Genomic DNA, 22,596 nt, shown 5'->3' on the forward strand with positions numbered 1-22,596 from the left:
GCAAAGAAAGGGCCACAGACTGGAAAAGTTGTTGATATGCTCTGGAAATCCAGTTATGAGCAGAGACCTCTACCAGAAAATATGCTTGGATGAGTCAATTGCTCTCTTTTCCTGATACAGCTGAATAAAGCAGGGTCTGGATTCCAGATGTCTTTATCAACTGCCATAAAAGTATTTTTTATGTCTGAGGATTGCACACAAAATGTTGCACCCACTGAAGAATATCTAAGAGGAGACTTTGGCAAAGTCTTGGTCAGCCTTGACTTGAATCTGGGACTCTTAGATTCCTCTTTTCAGAAGCCTTCCTATGAAGCAGTAGCATACTCAATAACAGGAAATGGTAGAAAACCAGCTCTCCTTGTTTTGAATCTTTTGATGTTGAAACACTCCCTTCCAACTTTTGTTTGCTACAACTTCTAAGTAGGAAAAAGCAAGATGAAGACAAAACTGCGTAATTTACATAGAGTCAATGACAGATGTTGCAAATCGTGGTAGAAGCAAAAGAAATAAAGGGTTAATGGCAATTACAGTAATAACAGAAATAACAGCAACCAAGTCAGGTAAGCTAGGCAACTAGAGCAGCAATAAGGAAAAAAGAGAGAGTTATAATTATCTTAGGAGTTTCTTCTCTTCTCTCTAAACAGATGTTCATGAAACAACAATTTAACCTCCAAGCATTTGAATCAAAGTCTTGTATTAGTAACAATTCATAAATATTACTTAACCAAAGCAAATTATGCACAGAAGGAATTATGCAAACCTGAAGTAATTTGTTGGGACTAGATCCCCTAGTCAGGAGCTGTATTAGTTTTCTTCTTCAGAAATCTTTTCCATCTGTTTGATTTTAACATACCTTCTCACCTCAATGTCACTACTATGGATAAGCTAAGCTTGGCTCAAAAAGGCGAAATAACCACCGTGGTTTATGAATGACGCGTTCAAGCATTCCGTGCACTAAGTTGAAAATACAAATGAAAAATTAAATTAAATAACTCAATGTACCGAGGTGAAAAGATATGATGTTACATGTTGGGAGAGGTGGTTCCATAGGAGTTCTATACATTCATTCACTAACTCCCCCTATTTTTTACTTTAACATCTTCCTAATTGTTCAGGTTCTGTTGTCAAAATCTGTTCTGTTTTCATTGAACTCTCTATCCTCAGCTGTATCTTCTCTTAAGATGAGACAGCTGTAAGTACTTGCACTCTTTTCTGCCTCTCCTTGGGGCAAGTATACGAGGGTAGAACTATCACAGTATATTTAAGGATTCACACTCCACTGGTAACGATAGTTAATTAGTAGAGGTGCCAAAAACAAAGAAAAGAAAAAGGACAAATTAAGTCAACAATAATTAAGGCAGAACATAATTACAGTACTAATTAGAATAGTTTTCCAGGAGGAATGGATAATTTAAATATGAACAAAACACAATAATGAAAGACTCTGCTACCTCAACATCTCTTTTACTTTCTAGTACTCTGAGAATAGAACTGATAACACCACCAGATTTTTTTCCCTATCTATAATTCCAAATATTGTGTTGTAATTTTATGATTTATTTGAAGAATGCTCTTTCGTGACAATACCAATCTTCCTTTCAGCTTAAATTCCAGGACTACTTCTTTTCAAAATAGAAAGGGTGTTGTTTTTTAAAATTTTTCCTTGAGAGTGTCCCAAATATAACTAAAAGCCAAGTAAGTTATTAGCTCCTACATTAAACAGTTCTTAATTAATTTACCAAAATATTTGTACACTTCTTAGTTTTAGTGAATATTTCTAGGACAACAATAGCAAACAATATAGAACAACTATTTGTACAAAGGAATAAGTCAAGGCTACTTTGAGTAACTCTGATACCTTGCATTTTCACCCCCCCCCAAATCTTCATGTTGTGCTACCATAAACTTAGTGTCTTCTGAGTGAAATCAATTAAAGATGTTACATAAAGGTAGGGTACTGTTTTCACCATCAGTATGGAGAGACCTTCAGTCTACCCACAGAATGCAGGTAATTAAGTAATTGAAAAGCTGAAATTCAGGTATTCTCACAGAAGTTTTCTCCCTCAGATATTTTATTCTCATGATCAACCAAACAAAGTAACTAAAAAATCCATTTTTCAATATAATGTATTTAAGAAGAATTAAAGAAATACAGTATTACCATAAGGAATCAAAATGGAAAAGCTGCAAAAATATTAATCTGAGAACTAACAAAATATTCAGTGAATTTTTGAACATGTGCAAACGGGACAAAAATATCTGTCTCAAGATTGGCAGATTTTTAAAATTAGGCTGAAAACAGAAGCAACAAGCTAACTTGCTTGATCTTAAGATCAAAAAAAATAAACCTATCCTAAACCAGAAAGCCTTTGCCATAATCTTCTATGTCCTCACAATATGGAAAACTAAACAATTCTGCAAATTTAATCTAGAATTGTTTTAAGACAGATTTTCCTACTGAATTGCCCATATGGAAAAGGGAAACACAATCTCTAATTATGACAACAGAAGAACTTAATTTCTACTGTATGTGTTAAATTAAAACCTATGGTTAATCTGAAGATAATTTTTTTCAAAATCCATAATGATGGCATTAGCAAGTTACTAAAAATGAATTGAGAGTATTATGTTTAGTAGGGTTACGGGGTTGATTAATAATTTCTAATTATTTTCTGGGTAACGCTCTGCTGCAGTTGTGGCTGTTGCTCTACATATATTCGTCAGCTGTGTGTTTGGTTTTGACCAACTGCTATTTCCCATCTCCAATAATTCAGTATTTGCCTGAATAAAAAATCAGACAAATCAGTCTTCTGATGGTAAAGACCTTCTGGGCAGGTAAAGGCTATGCTTAGTGAAGGAAAAGAGAAAGAAAAAAAGAATGCAAAGGAAATCACTCCTGATCCCCTCCAAGCAGACCGATGCCCAGCCACTTTCCAAGCAACTGTTAACTTGGATGGCACACCGACATTTTCTTCCTCTACCCCAGAGTCTTTAGGTATGATGCTTTATGCTATGGGATATGCCCTTGGTCATTTAAGGAATACATTTCAACAAATATAAGTCCCTGAAGGGAGGGCACGAGGAAGAGACAGCCAGGCTCTTTCCAGTAGTGCCACAGTAGTTTCCAGTAGTGGCACAGGACCAGAGGCAATGGGGACACACTGAAACAGGACATCGCCCTCAACATCTGTTGAATGAAATTCTGTTTCATTGTGTGCATGACTGAGCACTGGCAGAGGTTGCCCAGGGAGGCTGGGGAGTCTCCCATGTTGGAGACTTCCAAAAAGCCACCTAGAAATTGCCCCGGGCAACTAGTTCCTTACCTGAGCAGGTGGTTAGGACCAGGTGACCTCCAGAGGTCCCTTCCAACCCTTTTGTGATACTATGATTTTATGAATATTTACATTTTCCCATCATATTTTTTATTCTTGGTTTCAATCACTTATCTGATATTCTTTTGAATCCACAATAAAAACATAATTCCCCAAATTTGCAGTGCTTATTGAAAGCATAATTATATCTCTAAGCACTGTCATGTATATCACGATTTTTCTTTTTGTACAGCATGCCTTTTTCTCTTCCAAAGAAATGATGAACACCATTCTGCCAACATGTACTGATCTGAGGCAATGATATTGCTCACTGATCATTGCTTCACTTAGTATCTCATATCTTGTAATTTTCCCATAAATTACCTGAAGATGTGCTTTATGTTAATGCATACTTCAGTAGCAATCAACCATTTGCATGAAGCCATATAAAGACCATCATACCAATGCTTTTTACACTATCATTAACATAAATTGCAACCTTCCTGATATGAGTTCTTATTTACAGCTGACAGAATGGAGGAATTAGCTATATGTAGAGTCATTCCTGATGTAAATCTCCATGTTTAATACTGTTTAAAAAACATTTTCTAGGCAAAGTATGATGACCTGTGGCTCTGGGCCAGCAGCAAATTGAAACAATAAACTAGAAATATACTATAAAATAAATTGGAAGGTAAGACACTATAACACAAATAGTGAAATATCTGCAATGTGAAAGAATCGTTTTGACTACCATACATTTAATATTGTACTGACCAGATTGAAATATATTACCTCTTGTTTATAGAAATATTCTTCTAAACTCACCAAATATCAGAGCAAGCAAAATAACAGATTTCCTCTCATCCCTATTACATATATTAGGATATGAAATCACTTCAGTTTCCAAATTTGAAAATTAAGTTGCAAACAAAATTTAGTCCCTGGCCCTTAAAAGTCAATCAAGTTCCCATTAAACTTGATGAAAAGACAATTAATTGGCAAATAAACAAGCTCTGTACTTTTCTACTTAGTGTAAAAAGCCAGAATGTTATCAAATGACAGTGATACTTCTGGATGACTGCAGGATGAGGATGGTTGTGCTTGTACAATACTGGAAATTATTTTCCTCTGAAATGTGGTACAATTCTGTATGTCTTATTGACAAAAATATCCTGTATAAATCATATAATAAAATATAACTGTAGCAATTTCACCTGGCAATTAATTTGATAAAAATAAATGACAATAAAAATTGCTAGATTCTTTAATAATTCTGATAAATGTTGTCCATCTTACAAATAAATAAAAATCAAGTAGAAACTTTGCAAATGCACTAACTCAGCACAAGTCTGACAATTTTGGTGTCAAAACATCTTTCCCTTCTCAAAACATGGCTTTTAGCTAAAGAAACTGTTCATTGTCAAACTCAGCACAATGTTAAGACCAAAAACAACTGAAGGACAAAAAGAACCCATAAAAACTGAATTATTGTATTATATTTTCAAAAAAATGATGCAGTTATTAATCTATATTATTTAGTTGTAAAATGTGAAACATATAATAACTTGACCTGAAGAAGCTGATCTTTTAAAACTAGATTTTAAAAAATATTTGTTCTTCTTTTCTTATTCTCTCCAACATTCAGCCAAGCAAAAATAAATTGCTCACACAACCCTGTATCAGCTGTTGTAGGAGACTGCTGGCCATTTGATAGGTGCCAGGTGATGATTACGTTACATTCAGCATGTGACCAGGATGAAGTAGACTAAGACTTTCAATTCATCCTGATAGCTGAGCAGGCACCCAGTAAAAATACTTTTCAAGAACTACTGTTTTGCACAGGATCCAAAGCAGTCAGGCCTGATTGTAGAACTCTGAATTTCAATATTTTCAAAATTTTCTATACATGATAGTTTTCAATTAATAAAACTAATTGTATTGCTAACCTTCCAGCTGCTTTATTCTCTTCATTCACAGGTTTTGAATTAAATTGGAGCACGTATTTAAATTAGAGTTAATACTTGATCAACTGTACTTGGTTGAAACCTGTAAGGAGACTCTTGGAAAGTAACTTCTTGGACTGTGCTTCCTTTTTAACTTTTATTTAGATAATTTCATATCAGAGAGTGAAAAGTGTACTGACCTCAAGAGCTTATGAAGAGATTTTTTAGTGCATCCCAAAAACAGAATTCAAGAGTTGATAACTATTTAAGGGGCTAGTTCAATTTCAAAGCCACTTTAGATTAGGACATATTTCTACAAGTTCTATGTTCATCAAAGCCAATGTGTATTTAATGTACCATAGAAATCCTGTGATGTTTTGGTGAAACTGGAAAGCACATAGTTCTAAAATGCTTTTGAATAAAAGCAAAAGCAGCTATATTTTGCCTAACAGTCCAGAACATGTCCAGACACTCAAAGCCATTTTGTTATTTTTTGACCTACAACTTGCTCTATATTTTTGAAAGGCTTCATTTTTAAAACACAAGAAATCTCATTAAAGTCATTCAGAACCTGAAAACAGCTTGTGCGGCAAACTGAATTTTCATTATTCTACTGACCTCAAGGAAGTTACACTAGATGTGACTTTATTCAACCTAGAACTTTGCAGTACTGTCAAATTTGTCCAACTGCATAAAGCTATTCAACCATTTTTAATATTCCACATTTTTATTATTCTGCACCACCTCCACACTTTCTACAGTCCTTCCACGGCACTCATATTTTAATTTCCCCAAGACAAGCTAATATTAGCACAATAATTTCAATTAAAATAGCTCCAATTTGAGAACAAAGAAATAAGGGTCAACAATTATCCCCTCAGTATATTTTCATTGGCTTCCATAAACCTTTCATCTACTTTATACACAGTGGCTTGGATTCTCCATAATCTCCTAAAAATTGCACTGTTTCCTTCTTTCCAAGCAGCTTTCAAATTCCATAATCTCTCTACAGTACCACTGATACATAGTTTCTATATCTCCACCTGCTAAACTGTGATCCTCTTTCACTGGCCCCAATATCCCATAAACCCTTGCCCATCTTCTATAGAAGAGTCTGAAAACTATTTGAAAGAGAGTAACATAAACAGATAGAAAGAAGCAGCAACTCAAAACAATTTTTCATAGGTTGAAAAAATGATCAGTGGAAGCAATAAGCCTTCTACACTTACTAATAAGAATTATTCAGTTATAAAGCAGGAATGAGAGGAAGAAAAAAGGAATCCAAAGCATGAAAGAAAGGATGCAAAAGAGAATAAAAGAAAAAAAGCAGGAAACATAAACAGGTAAAAATTAATTAAAGCAATTGTTTTCCTTAGTATTGAAGCTATACAATTTTTACTTTGCAGAAGCTACAGTTTTTAATTTTTTCTTTACAAAGTTCCTATTAAAATGCTCAACTAGAGTTGAAAATTTAGACTGTTTATTGTGAATATGTTGAGTCTTCCTGACCTTCTGAAATGCCTGTTTTGAAGAAGTCATAACTCTTAGAAATATTTGAACAAGTTTTACTACAAAAATAGACATAGAAATAGCATTCTAAATTCTTTGAAAGTCCTAATAATAGTAAAGTGTATGAGTAAAATAGAGTACCAAGCTATGAGGGATAAAACATGAAATAAATTTATTAGTTTAAGTTTATAGAAAGAACACCACACAATATAACAACAGAAAAATAATTTCCCTTCAATGTTAAAATGATCTATTTGTGTAAATATCTATATTTCAGTAAAACTCAATCATCAGAAATAAACAGTAATTTGTGGTGTTGATAATCCCAGGACTGTAATCTGCATTTAAGTGTGACACCTTTTTGTTGTAGGTTATGTTTTTTACTATAGAAAATTACAGATATTACAAGTTTCTTCCTCAATATAGGAGGAATATTGGAAGATTCCAAATTTACTATGAAAATATTAATCATAGACTCTGGCCAATTATTGTATATTACTGTAGCCCTATGCACAGACATGTGCAGGCTTAGGTATCCCCTCTGGCAATCGTCGGCAATACCAAGTTTGATATATTATTTTCATAATTTTGTCACACTATTTTTGTATAAAAAAAATACACAACAGAACAGAGCCCTACTTTTTCTAGAATTACAATAATCCCAGTCATTACCATTTCTTACTTTTCTCTTTAAATAATGAATAATCCCCTAAAGTGGATTATTTTAAAGTCAGAGAGATAGAGAAGACAGAAAAAGTTGCTTGCTGTAACTCCCCTTCAACTGTATTCATGAAACTTATTAATTACAGATTTTGCTCTTTGATACAGATCTAAGCAAGCTATTACTTTCTGTCTTGGATAGGACAGTCAGGAATACAGTCTCAAGATGTTCTGTGACTTGCAACATGCTATTCCTTTAGTTTGCAGGATTGCAAGGGATTTAATAAAAGCTTCTGCAAAGTGAAATATATTCTTCCTCCAAGAATCACGTTAAGCTACATGCATATGAGAGAGCGAATGCACTCATGTCTGCCATTTTCTATCTGCCAAACCTGTTGCACAATGCAAAGAAATCTGTGGCTTTAGAGAGGGCTTGTTCTACCCTTCAGCAGTGCTGAATAGAGCGAAGAGCTCCTGGTGTCCTCCCCCAGTACTCATTGCAGGGCATGCAAGTCCCAGGAGCCCTGACTGCAAAGGAAGGGTACTTTCTGGAGTGCTTTGCCACGTTGGTCCTTCTCTAATTCCTATCAGAGAATCTATGATAACTGTTATTCCTCCCTCTCTACCAATGCCCATCCATTTGCCTTGGAAGGATATCCAGACAGACAGGAAAAGGGGTATTCAGGTTACTCAGGGCATACCCAGGCTGTATTCGGAGAACAAGGCTCTGAGAAGCAATGCAAATGTTCCTTGCACTCAGTGTTACCCTCCCTGAGTTCAAACCTAGTGCCATATGCCTGATATTTGAGAATTCCTTTTATTTGAAATCAAATTATTTTGTGAATCAAAACACTTTTTAAATTTAACAAGAGAGCAGGGAGACTTATAAACATGACAAATGAGAACTTGAAGATGCCGCTAACTTTACTTATGAAATACAGAGGCACTGGGAATTAAATAGCAGTAAGAAGATGCTCACCACCCTACTCTATTGAAATGTTGTTAATAATCAGTCTTAATACAGGAGATAGGATTTCAGGAAGGTCCATGCTGCTTCATGAGTGTTGCAGTGTAATTAATCTGAGAGAAATCTCAACGAATATCCTGAAGTAGGAGAGAAATAATTTTAAAATTTGTTTTAATCCTGCTCAACTTATTTATTCACGATTTTTTCAGCAAGAAAACATTTCTATTTTTCAGCCATTGACAAAGATGAGAAGCTATTCTATTATCATCCCTCAGTCATAACTCCTAACAAGGATTACAAAGTTTGGGAGACAGAGAAAAATGATCCTTTAATACCCTGAAATGAGAGAAAATTTTTTGTGTGTTTGTTCTTAAAATATAGACAGTGAATTCTTGATGAATAGGTATTAATGAAAGGATTACTGAAGATAGCATGATGTTCAAAAAAGCAATCAAAATTTTTTCTCTTTCTCTGAGCATTTGTTCATATAGTCACACTACCTTGAATAAAGTTAAATCTTGTCAACAGTAATACTATAAACATTGGAATTGCTGATTATTTTTCTTGTGCTCACTGGAATCCATACAGGATACAAAACACAGTCAGCCCACAGAGGATGCCAAGTGATTTGACATAATGGGCAACTGGATTACCTTTCTTTTGTCCAGATCCTACTGTACAATACAAGACATGCATGTGAGTCTGAAGAAAAGCAGACATTGACATTGGGATGCAGCATGCAAACCTGGCTCAACTACCTATGTACTTTTCATTGAAATATATGGGTATATTCAGTTGCTTCACCTTGAAAATGAGCCAAGTGGATGTTAGGAAGAAGTTCTGTGGGTAAAACCTGAATTTTATCAGAAGAAAATTCTAATATGGCATTTGGCAGACTTTCAGTTACCACTCATTATCCTTTTTTTACTATTTCTGCATTCACAAAATCTTGCAGGTGTTACAGATTTCTTGTACTGGAACTTGATTGTGAACAATAGAGTTTGCCATCAGGCCACAAATCAAGGTCCAGTATTAACCAGAGCAAGGGTCAAGATGTTTTGGTTCAGTGAGAGGAGTTTCCTTGCTGCTTAGTATGGTAAATGTTGATCTGCATTGAGCACTAAGTTGTGGCCAGAAATCCTCTCAATTCCTCAGTACTGCTACATTCCAAGACACAAGTTGCTCAAAAAATTTTAAAAAAACAAAACGAAATCCAAACAAACCAAAAATCCCTAACATTTGGAGATTTTGGGTTTTTTTACATCTGTGGGTGAAAAAATTGGCATTGGGACACAGAGCATCATTATAGATGAATTATATGTCTGACAATTTTTTTTGTCCTGTTTGCAATTTCAGGTTTTCCAAAAATGAAATTGGTTCAGTATCTCTTCCAAACATTCTTGCTACTTGACACAGTGCTTTGTAAAAAGCCCCAAAATGATAAAAACACACTCCATGCCATAGGGAAGAGATGATTAAAAAGAAAAGAAGCCTTGATCTCTTACTCCTGTGTCATTCGACAGTAACATTACTGTAAATACTATTAAGATTTTACAAAAGAATATATGAAATCAGATCATGTTACAAATATCAGACGTAGAGACATAAGAAAATATCAAAGAGGAATGGGTAGTGAAAAGAGAAAAAATGTTAAAAGCAATTTTGAGATGGGCCAATGCTAGCAGAAAGCAGATTACTAATTCTTAAGGTGATGGGAGAAAAGATTCTGTTAAATGATACATAATGTTCCAAAATACAAATATTTTTGTGAATGCAATTTATTCTTGATACAATAAACTCATTATAGCCATGAATCTACACAAGTGCTACATCATTTTAAAAACAGCCTGACAGATCTTAAATACATCTTGAATTTATGAATTGGTAAGATCTATCCTGTAAGCAACATGTATTAAATTGCATATCTGTAGTTTAAACAAAACATCATTGTTGCTGTCGTGTCAATGCACAGGATCTTAAAAGGCTGCAGGTGAAACCCCACTCTTAGTTGTGGAGCATATATTTGCTTTATGGGGTCCATGTTGACTACTAAAACATTCCAGCAATTTCTGCAAAGCAGTATTGGGTACACTTCCAATGGAAATGAGTTAAGTAGGTGCTTTCTGTGGTAACTGAGACAGCAGAATGCACTAACTTGCTGCTGCTTTCTGAAACTGATTATAGTTCAGCAGCTAAATTGATAACTGCTTCCAAAACTTTAGCTGCTGCTTCTGAAAAGCTGAACTACATTTCAATCTTTTGCATCTTGTTAGCAGCTTCATCTTTATCCTTGCACTGGAAAACAAATGCCCAGATTCAAAGTTTAATTTCCAACAGTAGAAATGGTAAGCATCTTTTCATCTTTTTTGGAAAATCTGTAGATCCACTTTTCCAGAAAACATGGTTATTGATTTTTTGTAAATCAATAAATCCTATAAATCAAATGAAGTATTTTTACCATTCCTTATCCTAAGAATCTTAGGAAGTGATCATGAATCATTTTTGCTGGCAACACAAATTTCTTGAAAACAGAATTTACTGGTCATATGTCTTTTCAGTAAAGTGTCTATCTTATGGAAAATCAGAGGATAATTAAGCTTTTTTGTCTTCTCACATTGAATAATCTCACATAACAAAATATTTCAAAAGATGTATCGGGAAAGGATCTTGTTGAAATTATTCCTTCTAAAAAGAAGTGATTGCTACCTGTAGGTCATCTCCTTCTATGTTAACACCTATATGGATTCAGACCTCCACAAAGAAATCTGCAGGTACCTATGGCATGTGCCACAGACACATACAGACACAAAGGTTCAATGGGTTAGTGCACTCTCCTCCCTCAAATTATAATGACAATGATGCTACGGGAACCTGATTTTGTAATGGGTTGTACTTTTTGCATACTGCCCCCCTTAACCTTTAGTAAACCCTTACTCTGTCCTCATAAACACCCAGGCAATATTAAAATTGTTTTATCATTGAAAAATATATTCAGATGGAGTCTGAAATCATTGGAGGGGTTGCATGGAAAGAATGGGTTACATTAGAAAGAAAACATGGAAAAGTAGAGAAAATGCATTCCCAAGGTGAAAAGGGGAAAATATTTCAGGCACTCTATTTCAGAGACAATCCTGAAAAACATTTTAATAGTCTGATTTGATAAATAACATCAAACATGAATACATAAAAAAGTACAGTAAAAAAAATACTCCAACATACTCCTGGAATAAAATATATCTGGGGCAGTTCATACCTCAAATAGTCACACATATATTAATAATCACACCATATCCATGCTGCATATTCTGTTCATATGCATTCTTCTGTGTTCCAGAGATTTATTTGAACTCACTAGGAAAAGCCTGTACGATATCAGGGGTGGGATCTGGCAACATTACTAACAACAAAAAACAATTCTTACAAAGCAGTTCCAGCATTAACTGATGACTGCTTAAAGAGGGTCCTGAGAAGTAGAAAACTTTCCAAATACACAAATTATAGCTCAATGCCCCAGGCTGTCAGGTTAGAATGTAGGAAAGCCTAACTCTAACCTCCAGATAAAGGGTAAAAGTCCCAGCCTCAAGAAATTAAACAGTACTACCTCATCCATGAAAACAGGGCAGGCAATGTTTCAATAATAGTTGAACCCTGGTCAACTTATGAGGCAAAACACAGGGCAATTAATGAAGAAAAAACCAAGAGACAATCATAACACAATAGGGAATGGAGCTCTGTTTTATGCACTGGAAAATGCCATTTTAACTGTGTTAAATTATAGCTGGATTATTCATACAGTTCTTTCTGACACATTCATCTCAGGAATGGTAGTGAAGAAAGAAACACTGGATATTTTTACTGCATATTTGCTTAGGAAAAATATACTCAGGGTAATGCAAATGCATTTAGGATATGGGTTAGGAGAAAGTAATGACAAGACGTGCAATGATACACCACCCACATACTCATTTTGTCTGAGAAATTAATAAACTAATCTGTTTTGGTCATTCACCAGGAAAGATAACTTTTCCCCAGAATGACCTGGGTTTGTGAAGAAGCAATGGCTGTGATTATTTCTGTGAAAACATTAACCATGAATGGTTTTAAACAGCTTTTATAAAACATGATACAATAAGTGGGGAAATTATTGCCTTGCTCTATTTTAAGAAATAAAAATAGTGAATCTTTTCCAGTAATAGGTAGCTCACATTCACATAGAGAGATGGTATGAGAAACAATTGGTTTAGAACATTCTGCTAGAACTGCAAAGTTAAAACTCATATGCATCACTTTTCCTTAAAAAGGCATAGCAAAAGAAATAGAGTTCACTGCACTGCAGTTACAATTTCCATAGAGGACTTCTTATATTAACAAAGCTCTTATCAGCTACTACTATTTCTAACAAACACCAAAGCAACATGTACCCTTTTCCACTTTAGTCATATTGGATTAAGTCTAATTCCTACACAACAGCAATGAAAACTTGGAAAATCAGCAGAAATAGTTGACCAGCTAAAAGAATGATGAAGATTAAGTGAAATTAGGAGACTCAGTGATTACAGTATCAAAACAACTTGAAGAAATTGGTAAGAGACAAACAAAGGTGCAGAGTGAAAAAAGAGGAGAGAAGGGTATATTAAAAACTGGATGGAAAAAATGAGCTCAAGATAACCATTTATCTGTCTAGCATTTACCTAAGAGAATGATGTGTATTTCATGAGAAACATTAACAGATGAATTATTTTCTGCTTCCGTTGTATGGCAACATAATGATGACTAAAGGAATTCCCAAAAGCTAATGGTTTCCACTTCTAGGACACGAGCATGTAGATCAGAATGGAGTAAGGTTATTATTCTTGCTATCCTTGTGCTTTAAAACTCACTAGAAGTTGAAATCAGCTCTTTTAGAACATTAAGAAGAAGTGGTCAGTCAATATTATTAAGGCTGGACAAGATACATGACAGCTGAGGGGCATGTTTTCTGGAAGAACATTGAAAATAGAATGATAAAGCCTGAACAAGTTTTGGAGAGACTTCCATTCATCACTGTAGTACTGCAGAAATCCCATTCCACCCTCAGACTCCTTTTCAAAAACTCTTGTTAAGCAGGAATTATATCTGCAACTAGCACTCTGGATCAGTTAATGGGTAGAGATGGGAAAGTTCATAAGTTCATTAGGTTCTGATTTGGACAGCTACTGAGGAAAAATAGCATATTGCAATTTTAAACTTTGTTTTTATCTCGGTGTATGCATAAATCTTACTTCCTACTGGTGTTATGATTGCTTTATTGCAACTGAAACAACCAAACATCAAATTAAGTTTTCTATTTCACCTGTTTAGCTCCTTAATTCATGAAGCTGTTGTCTCATTTCCTCCCGAGAAAAACAGGGCTGAAACAGTAATTCATGTATTGCAGTAACTCTGCTATATGTTTTTCATATGCTGCCTCCAGGCACAGTGAATAGGAATAAAAATTGGAACACAACACCAACAGATCTTGCTCTGTTGTATCTATGCTTTTAGCTCCCACTCTGATTATTTGTTACCGTTCCTATAGCTCTGGGAAATGACAGACACAGGTACTGTGAATGCAGCAGCCCTTCTCCCTTCCCATGGTAAAAGGAAGAATGGCAGAACCAGCATGCTGTTCCCTCCCATTTTCTAGGCAAAGATCAGTGGCCCATGGAAAATTCATACCAAGAAAGTCACGAGTGGGTATTACTAGGAAATCTCATGAAAAGAGTGGATGCAGATGTACAGTTTTATTAACTAACATTTTGCATTCTATGAGTTTATTGTATCACTGTTCTCTGTGATAATATTGTTTCTTACAGCAAAGGGAAGCTTCTTCCTATAAGGAAAACTGATACTATGTATTGCATTGCCGCTTTCCTGCTTGTTAACCAGCAGGCACAAAAGAACTTTCTTCTGTCTCCAAGTTCCTGTTTGCAAAAAAGGCAAGTGTCCTATCATCTCCCATATCAATTGGAAAGCATATGGGCACTGAGAACCCAGAAAACAGACAACTTTCTGCATGTCCTCAGTACTAAACATATCATTATCCTCTCAAAATGGAAGTTTCCAAGGAAACAAGTAGAAAAGAGGATATGAGAAATGTAATTGTAAAAGAGAAAAACAAACCCAAAAATCTGTTTGTTTTTTTTTCAAATTTACATATATATGTACATTGTTATTATGCTGCAATTATGATCAATAATAATAATAATAATAATAATAATAAAACCCATAATAATAATATGGGTTTACTATTTCATTCATTTATTAACTGCCATAGTTACTTGAATTGCCAAGAATAAACCTCTATCATGATAATAACTGCATATTCAAAAAGTAATTACTATCATAAAAAACCCCATATATAAATAGACAATAAGAAACATCAATCTCACACTGATTTAAAAAAAATTCTACAATCTGAGCAAATCTGTATCAAAGTCAGGACCATAAAGGCAGTGAGACAACTGCAACCACTGCAAGATCCCTGCTTGAAAACCGTTTCCTCAGAGATTTACAGTGTACCCATAGTTTTACTGTTTCTTGTGATAACATGGTGTATTTTCAGCAAAGGTATCTGGTTTTGCACTTTCCTAAGAAAGTCACCAAGCTATCTTGACTAATTTTGATTCTCGAATAATCTTTAGTCAAGGCTTTGAAACAGACACCTAGGTTTAAACATAATTTATAACATATTGGGCTGCAAGTTCAAAACAAACTAAAAAAAACCCCCAAAGCCAAAACAGTAAAGACAGAAAATTGCATTTCCAGATAGTCTTTGCTGATTACTAGACAAGGACTTTTCATTCAGGTTTGAGCAGGAAATTGAACTAGATGACCTTCTGCAGTATCTTCAAATGTGAATTATCCTATAGCCTTTTGGGTTTTTTATTTTTCAGGTATGCTTTCAGAAGTCACTTATGACTTAATTTAAATGAAACTTCTTATTGCTATCTTCCCTCAGACTAAATAGAAGTCAGGGGCTTTATTATCTGTAAAATCACTCCCAATCCCTATTGCCAGCAATGATTTTAAACTGTTTGCTAGAATGTACACGTTATTTTGCTTGGATGAAAGCCCATTATTAAAAAAAAAGACATGAACATGAAGCAATAAACTCTTAAAGTCTAAAACTCATAACAGAAGAATGAGAATGCTTAGTTTGTACAAAGTTTCATATATCCCTCTGAAATCACATGACAATGAGAATTCATTGAATGCTATGCCTGCAGCCAAAAAAAACCCCCACAACAAAACAGGTTTGTTAATGTGAAGGCTTTCCTCAAACACAGAATTTTGATGTAGTTTCTGTTTCATACCAAAAGCATTATTTTGCACTATTTGCATTATATTGCACTATTTTGCACTATTAGCAGCAGAATCAGTGGAATTGTATATATCTCTGCCTTGTCAGGAAACTCACAACTATAAGCAGCAAAAGCTGTATTCCCCTAATGGCTAGTTAACTACCTGTCATTAATAGATCAATAAACAACTTGAGTCCTGATTTTTTAAAATATGTTAACTGAGTGATTTCTCCCTGAGAAGGAACAATGTTGTAAAGTGACAGGATTCCCAAGAGACAAAAAAGCAAAGAAGTTGAATTGCTTAACTATCTTCTGTGTGTTCTCAGTTCTCTTTGATGCACTTTAAAACAAAAGTACCTTTCTATCCTAAGTGGTTATTTAAACATCTGAAAGGGGTATGAGAAAAAGTCCCAGCCTTGAAAAGTACCTAAGGTCAAGGCCACAAATGCTATCCTGATCCTGTGAAGCTAATGGAGGTTTTACTACTGGCTGCAATACCACCAGGTGCTCACTTCCTGAGGAATACAAAAAAACCTCTTTTTTTTTTTTTTTTTTTCCATTTCTTTGTGTGGGAACCATACTATAATGATTTATATACAAAGTGGTAGAAGATGCCACAAGAGTGCTTCGAGCTGTGTTGTGAGATGAATAGGGTGGCATAATATATTCAGCAAATATGGCAATCCTCCAAAACAGAGAAAGGTATGAAAAATTAGTTCCTTAGTTTAGAAACCATACACTGAAGCCAAGAACACAGAGAAAGAAACTGGATCAGCCTCTTTCCCACTAACACACAAATCACTGTGGTTCTATGTGTACAAACCCTTACAGGTGTTGTGCAAACACTGCAGAGTGATTTTTTGTTACTGTCTAGGTTAAAATAACCATTGTTGCTTCTTTCCCTCGCTTAAAAAGAAAACCACCCCTACATTATAGAACATCTGTGGAAACTCACTTTCCAGACCAAAAAAATGGCTTACAAAGAATTTCTAAGAGAAATTATTTTTCTATGCAAAAGATGAAAACATGAAGAAGGCGATACCTGCAAAGTATGCTCAAAATTTTCTAAGAACATTCATGCAAATATCTGGAACTGCTTGTTTCTTAGAAAAAAACAATCATTAGTATTTTGTGTGCTTAGTATTTTGTGTGCTGCTTAATTGTCCTTTAAATCTAGAAGCTAGGGCAAACACCTGCAATTACAGTATATATTTATTTTATTATAATATAAACATATACTAACAAGTACAAATAGGTCCTGAAATAATAGTCTTGTACATATCAAGAAGAAGAATTTAACACGGTACTCTTTGCAAACTGTGAGCTTTTTAAGCACAGTATCTCCAGCTCTATTACCAAATAAATTTGCCTTCTAAACACCTGCCAAAGCTACATTCATATACAACTTTTCTGAAGCATATGCAAGCAAGGAGCTTGTATCCATCAGCAGAATCCAATCAGAACACTTCTAGTTGCGAACATGGTTCGGGATCCTATATATTATGGACCAGGAAGGAACAAATCATTTTCCACATTGCAGAGTCACTGTGCTACTCTAAATTAAGCAAAATAACAGCAGCAGAGACAAACCATGCATTAGAATTAGTTAAAAAACAGCAGGGAGGATGGAGAGGAGTAACAAGCATTACAGTGTCTATTGACTAATGGAATGCTTATGGAAATAGGAATAAGATGTACATGCATTCCAAATGAATCCTTATCTATAGCACCATAAGAAAACATACAAAAAATTTTTATGAGGAAAAGCAACCTAAAGTATAATACTTTAAACATGCAGCCATTAAGTTAATTTGAAATGCATTTGAGTTGCTCTTATCACAATGAACTCAGTTCACAATCACGAAAATATGTTTCCACGTATAAACCAGTCTTCCTTAAGTACCATTAAGATTTATTTAATATCAAAATCTATCATACACAATTAGAGCACATATAAAGTACTTGTTGCATGTTAATAGAGCTTTTAAAACAAAATTCCTTCTTTGTGTGCTAATTCTGGAACAACTAATATTTGTTGAGGAGGCACATAGAGAAAGGGTTTCTTCTCTTCCAGTAAAGCTACACAGCAAAAGAAGGATCTTAAAATGGATCTGCTTGTAGGTAATAGCATATAATTTGTCACACAACTGCGTTACTGACCATGACATTCTCTACAATGTATAAGGCATCTGATTACCCACAAATACTCTGCATTTAAGAAACTATTTCAAAAGTGCTAGTGGAAAAATTCCAACATTCATTCAGCCAGTGCCCTTGCTGACTGTAGCATGTGAAAACTGACAACCAGAAAAACAGGATAAAGTTCAAAGCAATTTTTCAGTGCCTCTATTGATTAAACTTTAAAAGCTACTGTGTTTACCAAATGCCATCTGCTATAAGGAGCAACAGATCTGAGAGAAGAACGCACAAACGTGGTGCAATAAAAACCATTGTAGTAGTAAGCAAACAGGCAAATTTTCCTAAGAAAATGTCTTCTGCATTTTCATTCTCTTTGTCAACTTTAGCAAAGGAGAACAAAAAAGTACTTTCAATGAATGGACTTCTCTAACAGCCATACCTGTTAAATTGTTGAGATAAAGTTCCTTAACACTGTATTTAATGGATATCCCATTCTCAGCCTACCTGGTGTATTCAGCAGCCGGGACATCTTGCAAGAATAGGAGATAAACTGCTCACAGTATTCAGCACTACTGGTAATGGCAGAAATCTGATCCATTGTTGCGCTGTAGTTGAGCTGCAGCACAGATAACTTCTCCACGCTGTTGCCTCCCACAGAAGTCTGCATTTGCAGATCATGGTACACAGTTGTCCATACTTTATCCTCTGAAAGGGAGGGGAAGAAAGACAAGACAACAATGGGTAAAAGGCAGACAGTGGAACTGAATTAGAATAAATTTAGGCCTTTGACAAAAAGTAAAATTTTATGCAAGATATTTGTTGAGGTGGTAGTGGGGAAGGAGGGCACTGAACATGAAAAGCCATCATGTGACAGCATAGTTCCAACAACTGTGAGCTGAAGAAGAGAAGAAACTGATCACCTTTATGAAAAGATACCAAAAATACCATGTTAGAAGTCTTAAACAACTGATCCCTATAGTTACATATGGGTCTAATAAGGATTAACTTTTATCAGGACACAAGCCTGATGCCCTAAAGATTCAAAGCCTTTATGTGAAGAACAATCACTGTGCCTGGTAAATTGTACCATGCTTCAGTAAATAGTAGTAAAGTAACAACAAGGATGCACCAGATTCTCATGTGATTACCTCACTTAGAAATTAATACTGAAAACGTTTCCACATTTTTTACCCAAGCTATGTTCTTGGGTAAAACAAAATTACTGCTTATTGAATCTTACATATTTTAAAGCAGCAACACCATATGACCTTACTGATTCTGGTTACTGTATAGATAGCAACATAAGAACTAATTGAAGTAGAAGGGAAATACAAAAGCTTCTGTTTATTTGTGAAAAGGCACAAGGAAGAAGGAAGTACAACCTCAATTTTTTGATAAGAAATACAGCAATATTGGCCAAATCTCAACACCTCTAACAGACTTTTTTTGCAGGGTCATGCAAAAAGTGTGTGATATCCAGCCCACAACAACGTCTGTATGCATTATATTGCTTTAAACTAGTGAGCAGCAAGTCACTAGAAATGTTACTGTGAACCATTTGTCAGTAGTTACCAGAGGAGATTTAAGATGAGAGATCATAATAATGAAACAACACACTCCACACTCCTCTTATAGAAAGATTTGTTGAAGTTGGAAGGTAGTTTAGAAAGGAAACAAAGATGAGGCACAGAAACTTTCCTGTTATAGACCAACCATTAATTTTTCTTACAGGGACATTCTACTGAACCTAAATGAAAAAGATATTATCGGAGCAAGGCATAGGGTTTCAGAATGAAAACTATGAAGACTCAGTCAATATTATTGATACTGTCTTCCTGAAAGAATACTATTCCATCACTTAGGTGTGAAGAATTTTAAAATTGAAGTTGACTAGGTACCACTCTAAAAATCCACTACCTCAGCTGGTGCATACTACTCATATTGTCCATCTCACATAGACAAAGACTTAAATAGGTCAATTATCCTCTGTAAATAAACCCCAGAAAATTGTCTTTTCCCTATAGACGAACTTGAAACACATCACCACAAAACTTCCTAGAAGTGCATCAGATTTTGTCAGTAGTATTATTCATGTATGCTTCTTCCACATTTTAAATTGTTTTTCTGTTTTTCTTTTAAATTTTCTGCCTTATGTATTTCTAGTGCTGAGGGCAAAGTCAGATAAATCTGTCTTGGAATAAAAAATGCAGAACCTTAAAAAACATTAGTAAGAATCTACTCTGGTGCCTTCACCTGGCTTGCACAGAAGCCCAGTTTCCCAAATGAGTCAGTCAGGCCTTTGCCCCAGCTGTTCCTGTCAAGCAACACCACTGACCACAGCTGTCCTTCAGAGATGCAAAAACACAACACACCATACTGCTAACTTTGCTCTATTTATCACAAAAACAGACTCTCCAGGGAGATCACCTGGCAGTTTCAGAGTATACTAATTCACCTGACAGATGTGCCTTACAGTGATAAAACCCATAAAATGTAGTGCATTGCAGTGTGTTTTCAGTCCTATGTAAATCTCTTGCCTGTTAATGCAAATCTCCGTCATTCTAAAACTTGTAGCCTGCACTTCAATATTTTACCTACATGGAAACACTTTGCCAAACTGACACCTACTCAAAAGTGCTTCAATACTTCTTCACCAAGTTCACAGAAATGAGCTCACATACACTGATGAGTTTTGGTGCGACCCAGAGTAAAGATAGCTCTCCTTGTTACGATTATCCTTATCTCCAGAATTCTGTACTCTGCCTTATTTTCCAGTCTTAATTTTTACTGCATAGTATCAGGCTATTTTGGATTATACGGAATCATGTGGACCCATGTGTTTGCAACTGATATGGTGTTAAGTCTTTCTAATCAAATGTTCAGAGATAAGGTAAGCAAAGCAGACACATCCTCCACAGGTTGTGCACATCACTAGCCAAATGAGATGAAATTCAACAGGTAACTCAAGATGGTTATTATTTTAATATTCATATCCTTAGTCCAATAAAACAGTCTTTATAAAACACAGCAACATTCTTTCATTGAGAAAAAAAACTGAAAAATCAGGAGAAAGGAATCCCACTCCCAAGCACCAATAAAAAAATTGTAATTATCACCTTTCAACTTACATAGAGAATAACCAGTTTCATTAAGAGCCTGGGAAGGAATTTTACTGCAGATTCATTTTCAAGAAAGGATTGAGATAGTTTATACATTCACTGACAGAAACCTCTCATTTTTAGCAGAAACCCTGTACATGTAAGAACGCAAAAGTGTCAGTAAGGAATGAATGTACTAGGACAGTTAGAATCTCTTATTGGATTTTTCACCGAGCAAAGACTCCTAGACTAGCCACTAAGAAGGTACAGGAATGTGAATAGCAATAGAAATTGTGTTAGGCGTTATGTTTGAGAAGGATTTTTCTTATGGATAGCAGATTCTAGCCAATATCCAGTCACTTCCCCTCCAAGTGATGCCTTGAAGTGGCTATGTGAAAGCAGAGGTTACACAAGATTAACAGAATAAAGTGGGTATTTATTTGAACGGCCTTCAGTGGTACCCACCTTGGGAGTCAAAAACCTCTGAGGGGTTCCACCCAAGATGGACACTGGGTCATGGGTTTTTCACACTTTTATAAGTTTGGTCCATTTGCATATCAGGGTTAATTCTCCACTTATTTTTTCAAGCAAAGATGTAACTACCCCAAGTTTGCTCCCCGTCAGAGGCCTTAGTTTACATATTTTGGGGCCTGGGACAACAAGGTGTCCTTGAGTTCAGGCCCATAAAGGGTTTGTTATGTCTAACCAGCATGAGAGAACAGTAGCTAACAGGCTATATTAAGTTTCAGAGTTACATACTAAGTTAAATAGTTACATAAAAGTTAAAACCTAAGGCATCAAAATTAGGAAGTAGAAAGTTTACTGTGGCACACTGAATTGAAGAAGATAAACATACTCCTGTCAGTCAAATGCATCCTCTGAACAACTTCAACTTTCTGTCAAAATGCAAGTACTCCTAATAGATAAGAACCTGTTGCAGCTTGTAATATATCTTTTTCTCAATATACATATATATGAGCATAAAGTCAATAATCATTTACAGAAAAGCAACTCAATCTCTTCCTGCTGTCTAAAAAGATGATGGGAGATTGATTAGGATACACCTGGTCAGATACTGAAAATAAACCTAGGTCTTATTTCACTTGCAACTAATTTGTTGATAGTCTGGATCAAATGACCTACAAACACATTCAGCAAGCTGTCTTGTCCAAACTCGGGAAGCTGAACCATCTGTGCCTGCAGGTCAGGCACAGAGAGAGTGTGGAGGAAAATCTGTGGCTGGTGTACAGGTAGGAAGCTCCTTCTCTGGGTAAGGGATTTCACGCTCTTCTCACATTTTCCTGATTTAACTGTAAAGCACTGCCATGACACAAGGACCAAAACTGTACAGAATGGTAGGGCCTTTCCTTGGGAAAACACATTAACAGTGTAATATGGTCACAGACAAAAATCCATCTCCTGTCCCCACCAAAACCAGACTCCTGAACCACAAATAGTTATATATCTGGGGCTGGCTTCAAGATGTCTGGAAAAACTTAAAAGAGATAGATGCCAGGCAGAAATCTTAGCCTTATCTACTGAATGCTGATTACAAACTTCTTTTTGACTTTTAGTCTTAAAAATTTGTTAATGTGTTTATACTTCCCCTGGAAATCAACTAGACATTTATAGCTTGACGATAAG

At 35.3% G+C, this 22,596-nt stretch overlaps 1 protein-coding gene across 1 annotated transcript in view; it reads right to left on the reverse strand.

Moving 5' to 3' along the window:
• The window catches only part of CNTNAP2 (contactin associated protein 2), a 1,047,354-nt gene that overhangs the window by 289,462 nt on the left and 735,296 nt on the right, over positions 1-22,596 (reverse strand). The window contains exon 13 of the mRNA XM_069007741.1: positions 18,359-18,559. Coding sequence (XP_068863842.1) covers positions 18,359-18,559 — 201 coding nt within the window. The remainder of the gene's footprint in view (positions 1-18,358; positions 18,560-22,596) is intronic.

This window comes from Aphelocoma coerulescens, chromosome 2 (genome assembly GCF_041296385.1).
Source record: "Aphelocoma coerulescens isolate FSJ_1873_10779 chromosome 2, UR_Acoe_1.0, whole genome shotgun sequence".
NCBI classification, from domain to species: Eukaryota; Metazoa; Chordata; class Aves; order Passeriformes; family Corvidae; genus Aphelocoma; species Aphelocoma coerulescens.